Source organism: Phalangium opilio, unplaced genomic scaffold, assembly GCF_054372755.1.
Source record: "Phalangium opilio isolate 3A_F unplaced genomic scaffold, DU_Popi_V2 ptg000009l_1, whole genome shotgun sequence".
In the NCBI taxonomy this organism is placed as follows: domain Eukaryota; kingdom Metazoa; phylum Arthropoda; class Arachnida; order Opiliones; family Phalangiidae; genus Phalangium; species Phalangium opilio.
The window spans coordinates 8,176,347-8,193,682 of NW_028324146.1; the positions used below are offsets into that span (position 1 = coordinate 8,176,347).

The 17,336-nt window shown below is 35.6% G+C and overlaps 1 protein-coding gene across 1 annotated transcript; it reads right to left on the minus strand.

The window, feature by feature from the left end:
- Positions 1–616: 616 nt before the first annotated feature.
- Positions 617–1,528, minus strand: LOC149713662 (uncharacterized). The gene has a single exon (XM_089844107.1). The coding sequence runs from the start codon at positions 1,526–1,528 to the stop codon at positions 617–619; it is 912 nt and encodes a 303-aa protein (XP_089700233.1).
- Between the last annotated feature and the right edge of the window lie 15,808 nt (positions 1,529–17,336).

A 17,336-nucleotide genomic window follows, 5' to 3' on the forward strand; every position in this document is an offset into this window, starting at 1 on the left:
GGAGGGTTACCTAAGCTTCTATTGACCAAGGGTACGTTGACCTTTCGGACGTGTTTAAACACGTCTAACATTGTTTGTCAATCAACAATAGGTGACATAAGATTGACATCCGAGTGATTTTAAGAGGTGGCAGATGGTAACAAAAGGATGAATTTACAATAGATCTTATAAATCAACAAAAGGATTAATTATAACAAAGGACTTGATGCGTTTAAAAAGGTCAAACATAACTATTATTATACACGGGTGTGAAGTAATTTAGAAAATTAAAGAAATTTACGGAGATAAACCACGTGTAATTAGAGTTAAATAATAATTTATTTAAAACATCCAAATTAAAAATGAGACGTTTCGAGCCGCGGCTCGTCGTTCAGTCTGGTGAACCATAGTGAGTTTCACATTAATAAGCTAAACACTAAAAAACTAAAAAACAATATATCTAAAAAAGGGGGGGGGGAGTATAACATTTTATCCCTAGGAGATTAGTGAGTTTCACATTAATAAGCTATACACTAAAAAACTAAAAAACAATATATCTAAAAAAGGGGGGGGGAGTATAACATTTTATCCCTAGGAGATTATTTACATCTAGAGGGTGCCAGGTTGGCGCGGGATTTTATTTATTTTTATTTTTATATTTTAATAGGTTATTAATGTTCCAATTATTTTTTAAGGAGATTCCGGCTTCTAAATTAAAGTTGTTATGTTTAAATTTTTTTATAAATATGCTTTCAGTAATTTTACGTTTAAAATAATCCTTTTCTTTAGCCAAAATAGAGATATTATCCCAATTAATCTGGTGTGAAGTATTAAATTTTAGATGAACAAATATGGCATTTGTTTCTTTTTTGTTTTTGACATCTCTTTTATGTTCCTTGACTCTATCAAGTAGTTTTCTTTCTGTCTCCCCGATGTAAACCTTATTACAGGTTTTACATTCAATTTTATAAATTATGCCCGAAGTATTTATAATATCAACTTTATCAACTTTATCTCTATCAGATTCCGATTCCCATTTAACTAAGGCACTCCTTAAATCCTTAGCTTTTTTGTTAATAATTTTAATATTAAAAGGTCTTAACTTCCTCTGAAGGGTTTCATTAAATCCCTTGTAATAAGGTAAGAAAAGCCATTTTTCAGATTCCTTATTTTTTTTGGCTGTTGTAGTACTATTGGTAATAGAATTGTTTTGTTTAAGGAATTTATTTAAAATAGGTTTAGGGTATTGGCTATTTAACAATTGGTTCCGAATTTTAACAAGGTCTTTGGATGGCTGATTAGAGATTTTATTGATTCTATAACTAAGGCTTTTAACTAGGCCATTTTTGATATGATGTGCATGATATGAATTATAATTAAGAAATTTATTAGAGTGGGTTGGTTTCTGGTAGAGGGAGTGGTCTGGTCTCCTAGAATTATTGGATCTATCAACTAAGACATCAAGGAAAGGTAATTTATCCTGTTTTTCTATTTCAACAGTAAATTTGATTTTATGATGTCTAGAGTTTATACGTTCCAAGAAGTCCATGAGGTCAGTTTTATTACCCGTCCATTTTGAAAAAATGTCATCTACATAGCGCCACCAGATATCAGGGAAATCCGGTTCACAAGCAAGGAAATTCTTCTCGAAATAGATCATAAAGATATTAGCTAATACAGGGGAAATATTAGACCCCATCGGGAGGCCATCTGTTTGTTTGTATTTGATACCATTAAATTCAAAATCGTTGTTACGTAAACAAATTTCTGTGGCAGTTAAGACACTATTAAGGTTTAGAGGGGTTACAGTTTTTAAAATATCTAGGTTATCTTCTAATAAGTTTTTAACAATTATAAGAGTTTCATTAACTGGAGTATTAGGGAACAGAGTGACGACATCAAAGCTAACCATAAGGCTATTGTCTTCAAACGTGATATCGTTTAGACGTTCAATAAAGTCATATGAATTTTTAAGACAGTTTTTCGAGTCCACAAGGGTATCAAAGATCTTAGCCAGATGGATAGACAGATTACATGTAGTTGCACCAGACATATCTACAATAGGTCTCATAGGATTATCAGTTTTCTGAATTTTAACATAACCTTTTAAGTGGGAAATTCTAGGATTCTTATTCCTTAATGCGAATTTGAATTTTTTATCAATTTCACCAGATTTTTCTAATTTTATAGTGAAATCAATGATTTCTTTACATTGTTTATTTAAGCTAAATTTCGGATTTTTAATGTAGTCACCGTTATCAATAAGATTTTGCATTTTAGTGATATAGGCGTTTTTGTCCATAATTGTTATTTTTCCCCCCTTATCAGCCGGAACAATTAGTAGATCTTTCTTCTTTATAATCGTTTTAATCGCGTAGCGTAGGTCTTTGGTTAAGTTGTCTTCACTAAGATTAAAACCTTTAAATTTAATCTTAGTGAAGACAACTTAACCAAAGACCTACGCTACGCGATTAAAACGATTATAAAGAAGAAAGATCTACTAATTGTTCCGGCTGATAAGGGGGGAAAAATAACAATTATGGACAAAAACGCCTATATCACTAAAATGCAAAATCTTATTGATAACGGTGACTACATTAAAAATCCGAAATTTAGCTTAAATAAACAATGTAAAGAAATCATTGATTTCACTATAAAATTAGAAAAATCTGGTGAAATTGATAAAAAATTCAAATTCGCATTAAGGAATAAGAATCCTAGAATTTCCCACTTAAAAGGTTATGTTAAAATTCAGAAAACTGATAATCCTATGAGACCTATTGTAGATATGTCTGGTGCAACTACATGTAATCTGTCTATCCATCTGGCTAAGATCTTTGATACCCTTGTGGACTCGAAAAACTGTCTTAAAAATTCATATGACTTTATTGAACGTCTAAACGATATCACGTTTGAAGACAATAGCCTTATGGTTAGCTTTGATGTCGTCAGTCTGTTCCCTAATACTCCAGTTAATGAAACTCTTATAATTGTTAAAAACTTATTAGAAGATAACCTAGATATTTTAAAAACTGTAACCCCTCTAAACCTTAATAGTGTCTTAACTCAAGGGGGGCCCATACGCGCTTTTCGCGCGTCGAGTTTTCGATTTTCCAGACAACCAGCCCGTTGGTTTACAAAGCTAGCACGGAGGGGGCTTATAAAATATCTTACGTATGTCTGTCAGCCATCCAGTCTTTTCAGAAACAGCGGTTTAGTGTAAATGTTGTACAAATAATTTTTGTGCGAGTATTTTTTAATTATGAATTTTAGTTGATCGGTTAATGTGTTTATATGAGTAAAAATAATTATAAATATAGGCACAGTAAATTTCATAAAATCCGTAACTAGAATCCTAGAAGTTGGAATAAAGTTTTATTTCAGGTGCCTGCACATGGTACAAAATAACAATAACCATTCAAGTATATTAATTAGTGCAAACTATTGATTATAATAATTATAATTGATTATTATTAATATTATAATTATTCTATCTCGTGAAACATGACAAGCTGAATCGACCGGTGCCCAAGCCGAAGTCGAGGCTTACCGGATATTTTAATACGTGACAAATTATAGTCAAAACAAAATCACTGGCCGTTAGCTTCAAAGCCAAAAATAATATTATTGGTAGTCTTAAATAACTATTATATTATTTACTTGGGATTCTCGTATATATTTACCCGGAACAACTTTTACCGACTAGGGCCGTGACTCGAAGTATGTTGTCGGAGCCTCGGACTCTAGATCTCGCGGAGGATATTTGCCGGTACGCGCCCAAAAGTATCGGCCAGGAACCGTTAACCGTTTAGCGAAAGATTTCTCTCTCCCCACTTTCATCACACGTGACACTTCGCCCTCTCAATCCTCAAGCGGTACGCGTCGCCTTGTTTCGTATGTTTTGAGATATTTTTACCTCTCGCGCCTAGCTCCGAAAAACCGAGATTTTTAGGGTCTGTACGAGCCAACCTAATAGTGCAATTTTTTGCGCATATACAGACCTTGGTCTTAACTGCCACAGAAATTTGTTTACGTAACAACGATTTTGAATTTAATGGTATCAAATACAAACAAACAGATGGCCTCCCGATGGGGTCTAATATTTCCCCTGTATTAGCTAATATCTTTATGATCTATTTCGAGAAGAATTTCCTTGCTTGTGAACCGGATTTCCCTGATATCTGGTGGCGCCAAGGTCTGTAAATGCGCAAAAAAATTGCACTATTAGGTTGGCTCGTACAGACCCCAAAAAATCTCGGTTTTTCGGAGCTAGGCGCGAGAGGTAGAAATATCTCAAACATACGAAACAAGGCGACGCGTACCGCTTGTGATGAAAGTGGGGAGAGAGAAATCTTTCGCTAAACGGTTAACGGTTCCTGGCCGATACTTTTGGGCGCGAAACGGCAAATATCCTCCGGCCCGGGAGATCTAGAGTCCGAGGCTCGGACAATATACTTCGGGAGTCGGGTGAGTGAGTCACGGCCCTGGTCGGTAAAAGTTGTTCCGGGTAAATATACACGAGAATCTCTAGTAAATAATATAATAGTTATTTAAGACTACCATTAATATTATTTTTGGTTTGAACCTAACGGCCAGCGATTTTGTTTTGACTATAATTTGTCACGTAATAAAATATCCGGTAAGCCTCGGCTTCGGCTTGGGCACAGGTCGATTCAGCTTGTCATGTTTCACGAGATAGAATAATTATAATATTAATAATAATCAATTATAATTATTATAATCAATAGTTTGCGCTAATTAATATACTAGAATAGTTATTGTTATTTTGTACCATGTGCAGGCACCTGAAATAAAACTTGTCTGTGAAATAAATGGATTTTATGAAATTTACTGTACCTATATTTATATTTATTTTTACTCTTAAAAACACATTAACCGATCAACTGAAATTCACAATTAAAAAATACTCGAACAAAAATTATTTGTACAACATTTACACTATAACGCTGTTTCTGAAAAGACTGGATGGCTGACAGACATACGTAAGATATTTTATAAGCCTCTCCGTGCTAGCTTTGTAAACCAACGCGCTGGTTGTCTGGAAAATCGAAAACTCGACGCGCGAAAAGCTCGTATGGGCCCCCCTTGTGGTGGCGCTATGTAGATGACATTTTTTCAAAATGGACGGGTAATAAAACTGACCTCATGGACTTCTTGGAACGTATAAACTCTAGACATCATAAAATCAAATTTACTGTTGAAATAGAAAAACAGGATAAATTACCTTTCCTTGATGTCTTAGTTGATAGATCCAATAATTCTAGGAGACCAGACCACTCCCTCTACCAGAAACCAACCCACTCTAATAAATTTCTTAATTATAATTCATATCATGCACATCATATCAAAAATGGCCTAGTTAAAAGCCTTAGTTATAGAATCAATAAAATCTCTAATCAGCCATCCAAAGACCTTGTTAAAATTCGGAACCAATTGTTAAATAGCCAATACCCTAAACCTATTTTAAATAAATTCCTTAAACAAAACAATTCTATTACCAATAGTACTACAACAGCCAAAAAAAATAAGGAATCTGAAAAATGGCTTTTCTTACCTTATTACAAGGGATTTAATGAAACCCTTCAGAGGAAGTTAAGACCTTTTAATATTAAAATTATTAACAAAAAAGCTAAGGATTTAAGGAGTGCCTTAGTTAAATGGGAATCGGAATCTGATAGAGATAAAGTTGATAAAGTTGATATTATAAATACTTCGGGCATAATTTATAAAATTGAATGTAAAACCTGCAATAAGGTTTACATCGGGGAGACAGAAAGAAAACTACTTGATAGAGTCAAGGAACATAAAAGAGATGTCAAAAACAAAAAAGAAACAAATGCCATATTTGTTCATCTAAAATTTAATACTTCACACCAGATTAATTGGGATAATATCTCTATTTTGGCTAAAGAAAAGGATTATTTTAAACGTAAAATTACTGAAAGCATATTTATAAAAAAATTTAAACATAACAACTTTAATTTAGAAGCCGGAATCTCCTTAAAAAATAATTGGAACATTAATAACCTATTAAAATATAAAAATAAAAATAAATAAAATCCCGCGCCAACCTGGCACCCTCTAGATGTAAATAATCTCCTAGGGATAAAATGTTATACTCCCCCCCCTTTTTTAGATATATTGTTTTTTAGTTTTTTAGTGTATAGCTTATTAATGTGAAACTCACTATGGTTCACCAGACTGAACGACGAGCCGCGGCTCGAAACGTCTCATTTTTAATTTGGATGTTTTAAATAAATTATTATTTAACTCTAATTACACGTGGTTTATCTCCGTAAACGACTTGATGCGTCATTTCTTTAGTGGGTTTTACGACAGTAAACTTTGGTCTCTGACGATGTATTGTTAAGAAAACATTTCTTCGATCAATCAAATATTGACAGGTCTATTGAGGGAATATTAGGAGCAATAGGTAATTCTTCAATCAAATATTGACTGTTTTTTTTAAAGGGGTGTAATCCGGGGGGGGTAGGTATGTATTGGATAAACAAGATAATTATATAGTTGTTCAATTTAGCTATCCATAGATCCCTCCGCTCAGGAAGGGATAACCGACTTCAACTTGAAGTCGGACTTGACCTTGCGCACCATTTTTTCCTTACGAAAATACTTAAAAATTTTAAAAATCTCCACAGAAATGTACGAAAAGTATTTTGTTAAAAAAATTTAAAAAGAAAAGTTTAAATAAAGTTAAGAAAAAAAATGTTAAAATACTAAAAATTTAAAAAAATTAAAATTTTAAAAAAGTATTTTATTTTAACTGAAATTCATTTTATAAATGACTATATGTTCGTTATTATATTACATAGTATTTGTGGGATGGGGGCAAGCCCTATTCTAACATCTCTTGTATTTATTTCGGTTTATGAGTCAATAAACTGAATATCAAGACAATTACTCTATTCTGTCTTTTACCACATGCATTAAACACAGTGTTGCTATCTTATGGATAAAATGTAAAGAAGTGTCTTCGACACCTAAAAATATTTTAACCTACATAAGTAAAAATATTTTTATACCTCTTTCTAAAAATAACAATAGGTATAGTATTTAAAGCCTTTGCCCTTGGCACCACAAATGTAAAAAACATGTCAAAGTTTCTGTCATCCGAAAACTGACTATTTTTTATTTAACTTATTTATCCTAAATATCCCCCCCCTGATTATATCTCCCCAGGCTTCTTCACCCTTTAGTCCCTCTTTTTAGGAAGCTTTACCTCCACCCAGTGATCTATGGATAGCTAAATTGAACAACTATATAATTATCTTGTTTATCCAAACCCCCCCCGGATTACACCCCTTTAAAAAAAACAGTCAATATTTGATTGAAGAATTACCTATTGCTCCTAATATTCCCTCAATAGACCTGTCAATATTTGATTGATCGAAGAAATGTTTTCTTAACAATACATCGTCAGAGACCAAAGTTTACTGTCGTAAAACCCACTAATGAAATGACGCATCAAGTCCTTTGTTATAATTAATCATTTTGTTGATTTATAAGATCTATTGTAAATTCATCCTTTTGTTACCATCTGCCACCTCTTAAAATTACTCGGATGTCAATCTTATGTCACCTATTGTTGATTGACAATCAATGTTAGACGTGTTTAAACACGTCCGAAAGGTCAACGTACCCTTGGTCAATAGAAGCTTAGGTAACCCTCCACCCCCCTCTCCTGCTAATAAGCCTAGAGAAATTTAGTATAAAATAACGCGAGAAAAAAACAGAATGTCGCATTCGAACTTTAGATCTCGTAACATCAAGATGGATCCTGAATCACTTCGCTGGAATTTGGATGAACTAGCTGTAAATAGGCCTTGGCCCCTAACTTCATTATACAAGTTTTATTTTTTCTTATGTGCCTATTTACACATCGACCCTGCCAATGTACCCTCAAGTTTACCCACTTTTATTATGAATGGAGGTTTTAATATAATTCAAACTTTTCTGGATGTCATTGAATACATGAGAACCATCCCTAGAACACCGGAAGACTGCCATACAATAGACGAATTGGACCACTTAAGTAACTTAATCCCTAGACCTCTAAATATTTCTTACGCCGATCGCATAGAAAGTCGACGGAATGAATTACTACCCACTAACCAGGAAGAATCCTTAATCGCCGAATTTAACAACCCTCAATACGATATAGAGATGGCGGCATTTTTGAATCAGGAATGTCAACAAAACGAACCTTTTGAGTACCTGTCTCTGAACTTCTCCGACTACCTACCCAGTGAACAAGAATCTCTCATGGACTCGGAAGAAGCCGCGGCCGATGCGTACGACCAATGGGGTGGCGGTTGCCCCCCTTCACCCATTCAGGATGTCCCTTATTGCGAAATCTTGGAACAGAGCGAAAAATTCTATGAACAGTTTAATATGTATGGTAGAGAATTAGTTCTAAACATCACTGACGATCCCGTTGACAGTATAAGTAGTATTACAGAGCACGTATTAAATGAGTACAGATCAACAGATTATGTTCAAATAACATTGAGAAGCCTAGGTATAAATGATTGTCTACCATTGGGTCGAATCCCATTGGATCGAATGTCTCGTTCGACCGAATCCCATTAGACCGAATACCGCAATTTGGGCGGTTTTCCAATCATGAATTTTGCTTTCAATCCTATTTTTCTATTGATTTTCCTATTAAACTTCTTGTTATTGCAGAAAATACTAAACCAAACGTAACCTAATATAACAGTAATGTTTTGGAAAAGGCATATTTTTGGAGAAGTCAATGAAGCTAAATTTCAATATTTTGGAAAAGGCGTAACATTGTTAAATGATTTATAAATTATTACTAACCTAATTTAACCAAACCTAACCTAACATAGAAGTAATGTTTTGGAAAAGGCATATTATTTGAGAAGTCAATGAAGCTAAACATCAATATTTTGGAAAAGGCGTAACATTGTTAAATGAATTATAAAATATTACTAACCTAACCTAACCTAACCAAACCTAACCTAACATAACAGTAATGTTTTGGAAAAGGCATATTATTTGAGAAGTCAATGAAGCTAAATTTCAATATTTTGGAAAAGGCGTAACATTGTTAAATGATTTATAAAATATTACTAACCTAACCTAACCTAACCTAACCAAACCTAACCAAACCTAACCAAACCTAACCAAACCTAACCTAACCTAACCTAACCAAACCTAACCTAACCAAACCTAACCAAACCAAACCTAACCAAACCTAACCAAACCTAACCTAACCTAACCAAACCAAACCTAACCAAACCAAACCAAACCAAACCTAACCTAACCTAACCTAACCTAACCAAACCAAACCAAACCAAACCTAACCTAACCTAACCTAACCTAACCTAACCTAACCTAACCTAACCTAACCTAACCTATCCTAACCTAACCAAACCTAACCTAACCTAACCTAATCTAACCTAACCTAACCTAACCTAACCTAACCTAACCTAACCAAACCAAACCAAACCAAACCAAACCAAACCTAATCTAACCTAATCTAACCTAACCTAACCTAACCTAACCTAACCAAACCTAACCTAACCTGACCTAACCAAACCTAACCAAACCTAACCTAACCAAACCTAACCTAAACTAACCTAACCTAACCTAACCTGACCAAACCTAACCTAACCTGACCAAACCTAACCTAACCTAACCTAACCTAAAAATAAAATTGATTTTCTTATTAAACTTCTTGATACTGCAGCAAATAATATGTGTTCACCAATAACATTCTTCAATAAATTTCAGAAAATAACTTCCATTTTTGGAAATTGTCTAACCCTAACCTAACCATACCTAACGTAATCTAACCTTACCATTAAGAGATCTCCCTCCCAAGTACTGACGGCGCTCGATGCTGCTTAACTTCTTCGATCATCCAAATCACTTTATCCATTGCGCTACTGGAGCCCGGCAACTCAAGGAAAACGCTATGATTTTATATGTGTAAACCCATCCCATTCAGTCGAAAGCTCTTCCATTTAAATATTCCCATTCAGTAGAAAATCGCTCTTTGGGCTATAAATTGTTTTAAATTTGGCTACAATTTTAGAAATTTGAATTCGATCCAACGGGATTCTATCCAATAGGATATTACCGTATAAATTGCAGGTCTGAATTAGAATTATCCTTTAAAAGACTAGACCAAGTAGACCCCTCTATTCTCTTTGACCAACTAGCCGAACTGCTTTACGACGACGAAATTGAACATTTTTTTCAAGGACCTGTAAAAATAATATTCCATATAGTGAGAATTCCTGAAGGGTATGGCAGATCTAAGCGTCGTCATCTTAAACCCTTCAATATTTTCTCTAAAGATAGGAGAGGAATCCTTCGGATTACGAGTACCAATAATCTCTGCTTGGCCCGAAGTCTTTGTGTAGCTGTTTCTCATCGTGACTACATGAACAATAAAAACAACAAAGAGTTACAAAGGATTTACAAGTACATATCAAAAACAGGCCCCCGTTTTACAAGGCAAAAAACAGCCGCTTTAGAGCTATGTCGTAAGGCAGGAGTCGCCCTAGACGAATGTGGCAGCCCCGATTCGTTCCAGAAATTTAAACTATACTTATCGGCTTACTCCATCTTTGTCTATAAATTCGAAAATAGGGTACCCATTTTAATATTAGGCGAAAATGACCCTACAGACACCAGACCCCGCCTCTTTCTACTTAACGAGTGTAATCACTACAACGTTATTACCTATTTAAAACCATTGTTTAGTCACGAGTACTTTTGCGAGAAGTGTCTCACTCCCTACTGGCGTATTCAGTCTCATAAATGCAACGACTGGTGCTTTAAATGTATGCGTCCAACAGTTTGTCACGGTAGTGAAAAAACATGTGGGTCATGTTTGCGAAAATTCTGGGGCGACGACTGTTATAACAGTCATTTGATCCCAGCAGGTAACAAAAAACCTCTTTGTGAGAGGCTCTACCTTTGTAAAAACTGTTTTAAAACAATAGATTTCGGAAACCGCAAGACTGAACATACTTGTGGAGAAATGTATTGTCAAGTATGTGGAAAACATCAACCTAGTGATCACTTATGTTATATTCAAGTGATAAAGGACAAAAACCCCAGCGTTATCCCCTCGAAAAAACCTCGTCGTAATATACCTGAACTAATGTATGTTTTCTTTGATGTGGAATGCATACAGACGAAAATATGCCACGAGAAGTTGGGGGCGTACGAACATCAAGCCATCTTATGCGTTAGCATCTCAGTTTGCGAAGATTGTATAGAAGAAAAATCCCTAGATTTTAATTGCATCAAATGCAACCAATTTGGACCTCGCAAACAACGTTTCACTGGTGGAAAACCTATAACTGCGTTCCTAGACTACTTAGTCAGCTTATTCGACGTGAAAAAAGTTATCGTACTGTCCCATTTTGGCGGCAATTACGACAATCAACTATTAATTAGGGAAATAATTAACCGAGACGAGAAATTTGTCCCCGAAACTCTGAAAATTAACGGTACGCGCATTTTAGAGATGAAGCTCTCTAATCTATTATTCCTCGACTCGTACAATTTTATCCCCGTAGCTTTATCTAAGTTCCCCGCCACTTTCGGACTCCCTAATGCCGCCAAGGGGTACTTTCCCCATTTTCTTTTCAATGTAGTTGAACACGAGTTTGATATAGACAGACAGGAAGAGACAAACTATAAGTTAGAAAATACTTTACCCCCCACAGAGGCTTACGGGTGCCAGTATTTCACCAGGAAAAACTTGGACTCCTTTATGAAATGGCATACCTCAGAAGTCAGTAAGGGTAAAGGCTTTACTTTTTTAAACGAGCTTTATAATTATTGTGAAAACGACACTCTACTCCTATTTTTAGGATGTTTAACTTTTCGGTCACTCCTACTAAAAGTTACGAGCGTAGACCCATTTAATTGTGGCTCAGTTACCCTCCCAGGGGTCTGTTCCTATGTGTATCGAAAAAATTATCTCAAATCGAACACCATTAGCATCATCCCATCAAACTATTACAGACTTGGTGAGAACCAGTCTTTAGGCGCTATTGAATGGCTTGAATGGACTGCTCATGAGAGAAATATTCCTATTCAATCCTCGTTCAGAGGCAAAGAGGTTAAAATCCAAACCCTAAAGGTAGACGGTTATTGTTCAATCAACAAAGAAGTGTTCGAATATATGGGATGCTATTATCATGGATGCAAAATACACTTTCCCATCAATAGAAACAAGATGTTACATGGTGACCCTACTGAAACGTTAAACACAAGATACACGAGAACTGAGAAGAAAATTAGCAAACTAGAGGCCCTCGGACACGCAGTCAATGTCAAATGGGAATGTGAATGGCAACAAGACAAAACAAATAACCCCGAAATAAATGAATTTTTAAAACGGAACGACATCCGCGTTAAAACATCCAAAAGACTGAACCCTCGCGACGCTTTCTTCGGCGGACGCTGCGGTGCTAACAAACTGTATCATAAAACAACGGGTACAGAAAAATTGCACTACGTGGATTTCACTAGCTTGTACCCTTTTGTCAACAAAACGGGAAAAATTCCTATCTGACACCCTAAAATTATTTTGGATAATTTCCCCGACATCTTCTCATTCGATGGGCTTCTCAAATGCGACGTACTTCCGGCTCAAAACCTGATACATCCGGTTTTGCCAGCTAGGATAAACGGGAAGTTAACCTTTCCCCTTTGTTACACCTGTTGCAAAACTCAATTCCAGGGGGACTGCACACACACACCTGATCAAAGAGAACTGCGGGGTACCTGGGTAACAGATGAACTAAGATACGCCGTAGAACGAGGATACAAAATAACACACATGTATGAAGCCTGGGCATACAAAATAACCCAATACGATCCCGAGATCAAACAAGGTGGTCTTTTTAAAGATTATGTAAACGCCTTCCTCGAGTATAAAACTCTGGCTAGCGGCTTCCCTGCTGAATGCGTCACTCAGGAGGATAAAGAAAACTACGTCAAAAATTACAAAGAAGTTGAAGGGATCGATTTAGACATCGATAAAATTGAAAAGAATGAAGGGTTGAGATGCCTGAGTAAGCTAATGTTGAACTCTTTTTGGGGAAAGTTTGGACAAAACACGAGACACACCTCAACAGATATAATAAAAGACGCCAAAACCCTAAACGAGCTACTGCTTAACCCAGACAAAGAGGTTAAAAGTCTATTGACTTTAAACGATGATACCATCTTAGTCAAATCAGAAGATATTGCAGAAAACGAGATCGCTCACAAGCATACAAACGTGGTTATAGCATGCTATACTACGACTATGGCACGCCTTCACCTCTTAAAACATCTCGAAATGGTGGGAGACCTATGTTTTTATATGCATACGGACAGCCTTATCTACCTCTCGCCAGATGGAGTCCCTATACTTCCTACAGGAGATTATCTTGGTGAGTTAAAGAATGAGTTAGAACTATACGGCAAAGACGCCTATATTTGTGAGTTTGGAAGCGCTGGTGCGAAAAATTATTCGATGAATATTTACGACCCCGCAACAGAAAAGATCACTAACATAATTAAAGTTAAAGGATTTTATTTAAATTCGTCTACTGAGAACCACGTAAATTTCGATATAATGAAAAAGTTGTTAGGTGTAAACAACGATGGTAAACCAGAAATGAACTCTGTACAAGTACCGATTGGCCCCCAAATCCGACGTTTACCTAATCATACTTTAATTACCATTGATCAAACTAAAACCTTGACCTTGAGTGGCCGCCATCTTTGTTCGCTATAATGGCTGCACACTCTCTAACAACGTAGAACTATTTGCTGATCCATTCCCTAAAGGTAAAATTCGCGTTTGTATATCAAGAAGAGTTCTTGTGCAAACCGAAATACAATTACAGACTAGGTTTTCATTACGAAACCTATGATTATCTCCAAGAAGTCAAAATATCGAAAGCCGAATCAATTGTTTTTTAGGGATGAGATTAAAAAGTAATATTGAAGTAAAGATCTAATTGATTGATTTTGAGAGAAAGCTGAAAAAGAAATATATCAAGATTTGTTTCGTTTGTGTTTATTTTATTGAGAACACACAAGCCAAATTTTCATTAAACTACCCAGTTCTCAATTACTTTCTTTTAATTCTATTGTAACCTCCCGAAATAATCAAGGGACCTCCTGGGTTTCTACTCCAGGGGTGTGCGGTTACATAGAGGATTAACACACAGAGTTACCTCTGACCTTTCCCCGTACTATATAAGCATCGTCTGCTTATGACATAAAGTCAGTTCTCCTTTACTACTAAGATGTAGTAGTCGCTCGAGTGAAGGGCTTTGCCCTAGGATTGGACTTCGTCCTTATTATCAGTAATTATGTTAAGTTCTTTAATTGTATAATGCAAGTCGGCATTTAGTTATAATTTAGTTAGTTAATAAAGTATGATTGAACCTAAGGAAACAGTGTAGTTATTCTTAGTTATAGCCAAGGCTTTTATGGCCACGTGCGAATGGGGCGAGTTTAGTAAATCTCGCAAGCGTGGTTACACTATTTGCTTTGAATTGATGGAACTTCCGAAAATAGACTTATGAAGCGCAAGAAAAAGAAAAAGAAAAAATAGCCAACACTTTTTGTTGTAAGAATTCGAAGGGATATTGATTTTCGTTTGAGATTGGCGGTCGCTCGGTCCTGAAGGAAACGGGTCCAGAGTAGTCAAGCGTTACTTTATAGAGGGCGCCGCTATTCATTAACGCGGCAGAACAATTTTATCTTTCGAGCCATCGGCTTCGCGATTATGATTAAAAAAATTAACCGACAGTTTTATTTTAGCGTCTGCGTTCTTACGATGTGCTGTACCTCACTACTTAAATTCTGCCAGATCCAAGTAGCGGTTTTCCTCCCTTTAAAGACCATCTTTAGCACCATCTTGCTTTCAAAATAAAATTAATGTTTGCAGCGATAGTCTTTTAGTAAGTTCTTTTTATTATCGACATCCAGTCTCAAAGCTAAGCGCTAAGGTCGGCAAGCAATTTTCCCCCCTTTAAAGGTCTCTTTTTGCGCCATCTTGCGCTCAAAAGAAGCAAATACAAATTAAGCTGTCTGAAATCTTGTTTCCCCAATGATTGCAAAAAGTTTAAATTGTGGTTGAAGATGATTGTTCACTTTTTGTTTTTAAAAATAGTGATAGGTCTTAAAGATAGTGGGTGCATGTCAGCTTCTGTGAGAAAATGAACTTTGACTTAATATTTAAATTCACCACTAGTGGCGTCCCAATAGCTAAAGCCTATTCCAGGGTGAGCTTTTTTTTGGAGTTGGGAAAAAGCGCAGTCTAGTTTTGGTTATCATGAATGACAGTAATGTACGCTACTCATTCTCGCCTTTAATTAATTTATTAGTTGTAATATGTTTTATTTGATCTTGTTATCGTTAATTAAAAGTAGTTCAACTAAAGACTTAGTTATAATTTCCCCTGTGATATTTATTTATGGGAACAGCTTCACTCCTGGCAGCTGACAACCGGGTTAACACTATGCTCTTAATTTAACAAATTTAAAAGTATAGAAGTTAAAATGTCGCTCACTAGTTTTCTCCAAACAAAAAGTGATCATATCTAAAATAATGAACGGTGGTCGAATAAAACTCATAATGGTAATCACCCTAACAACCGCCGCTTGTTGATGTTGAGCGATTGGAGTCATGAAAAAAAGCGCGGCTGTTCCCTGGAGCTCGTATATTATTCAGACAGAATTCTTCGTTTACGATCCCTAAGTAAGTTTCCGTCCACAGCGCCACCCCATTTCACCACAAACACGAATATGTAAATTGTGACGTTTCCAGCCATATCATACGGCTGTGATATTAAAGGGGAACAAAGCGGAGCCTCCGAGATATCTAGGCCCATGCATGTCGATTTTTACGTGGGGAAATATCCAGTTTCATAGAGGAAATATTTTTACCCCTTGTGTGTACGAGGTGGCACTTTAATGACCGTTGCGACCGGGGTCTTCCATAAATTATCGATGACATTTTTGGGGCCAATTATAAAACTTTTATGAAAGAGGAAGGTTTCACCTTTAAATTAACGTAATTTTTTAGGGGCTATTCACTTTTTATTGAATCTATTGGTCAGATTTTATGGACAAAAAAGTAATTATGAGATTTTAACATCGTTGTTTTTTTAGGAAAACAAAACTTCTTGAAGTTGCTTATTCACAGTTTTCATATACCATTAGAGGATTTTTTACCCCTTCAAAACCTTTCATTTTTTTAACCTTAACATTTTTATCCTTTACTTCTTTGGAATGATTGTTTAATATAGGTCTTCGGAAATTTTCAAAATCATTTTTTAACTATCCGCGACCTCGGCTTCACCGCTCTACGTCTATACCTTCCGCTAATATTGTAGCAGTTGACGCGGTCATGAGGCTGAACTTGTTTATTTTACGGTGCTGAAAGCGCCACCAAGCGGGAAAACACGGCGAACTAAATTAGTCAAAAAAATATTCTCGCTTCGCTACATGCATCGGCCTAGATATCTCGGAGGCTCCGAACAAAGTCCTTAGAATAGAAAGGGTCCAAACATTTGCCAACCATGTTTTCACTATCAAATCTAGCAAAATCTCTTAGGCCTAGAAGATCTATAATTTTTTAACAAATTTCCCGAATTGGCTATTTTTTGAAGAGAAAGTATGGTGATATTAAATAAGAGCGTTGCACGTAGTTCGTCAACAAAAAGGAGCTTAGGAGGAATAAGTCAAGACTTGGTTGGCATTGGTATACATCGTAAACATAATATTGGTGAATGATTTCATTAACCTCTCGAGTACCTGGTTCTCACTCACCTTGTGTTCACTAACTTTGAAATCATTCGGCAACGAGCATTTTCAACCAATAAATAACATAACAAGTTGGGAAAACCAAAATATTACCTCTCCGAGTCGGGGAAATGACTAGTATACGACTCAATATCGAAATACTGGACCAACATTTTTTCGCTTTGTTTTGTCTAACGAGGCTTAAGTCATTGAATAGTTTCCTCTACATTGTCAAAATATATAATCATCCACTAATCCTAGGTTTCAAATCATTACTTACAAAGAATATATAAGTTCTATGTTAAATTTAATTCTCTGATGCATAAAACTAGATTTGCCTTAAATAACGTTTAATTCAGAATAAAATCTGTAAGACACGATTTCCATTAGTACATAAATTTTCGAGAAGATCTTGTTTTCTTTCTAACGAAAAACTGAACTTTCCTTATCAGTTTTTCAAGGTTATAGAACTGAAAGGGTGTCTTTTACCTTAACGTTTATCTCGGTAATTTTAAAGTT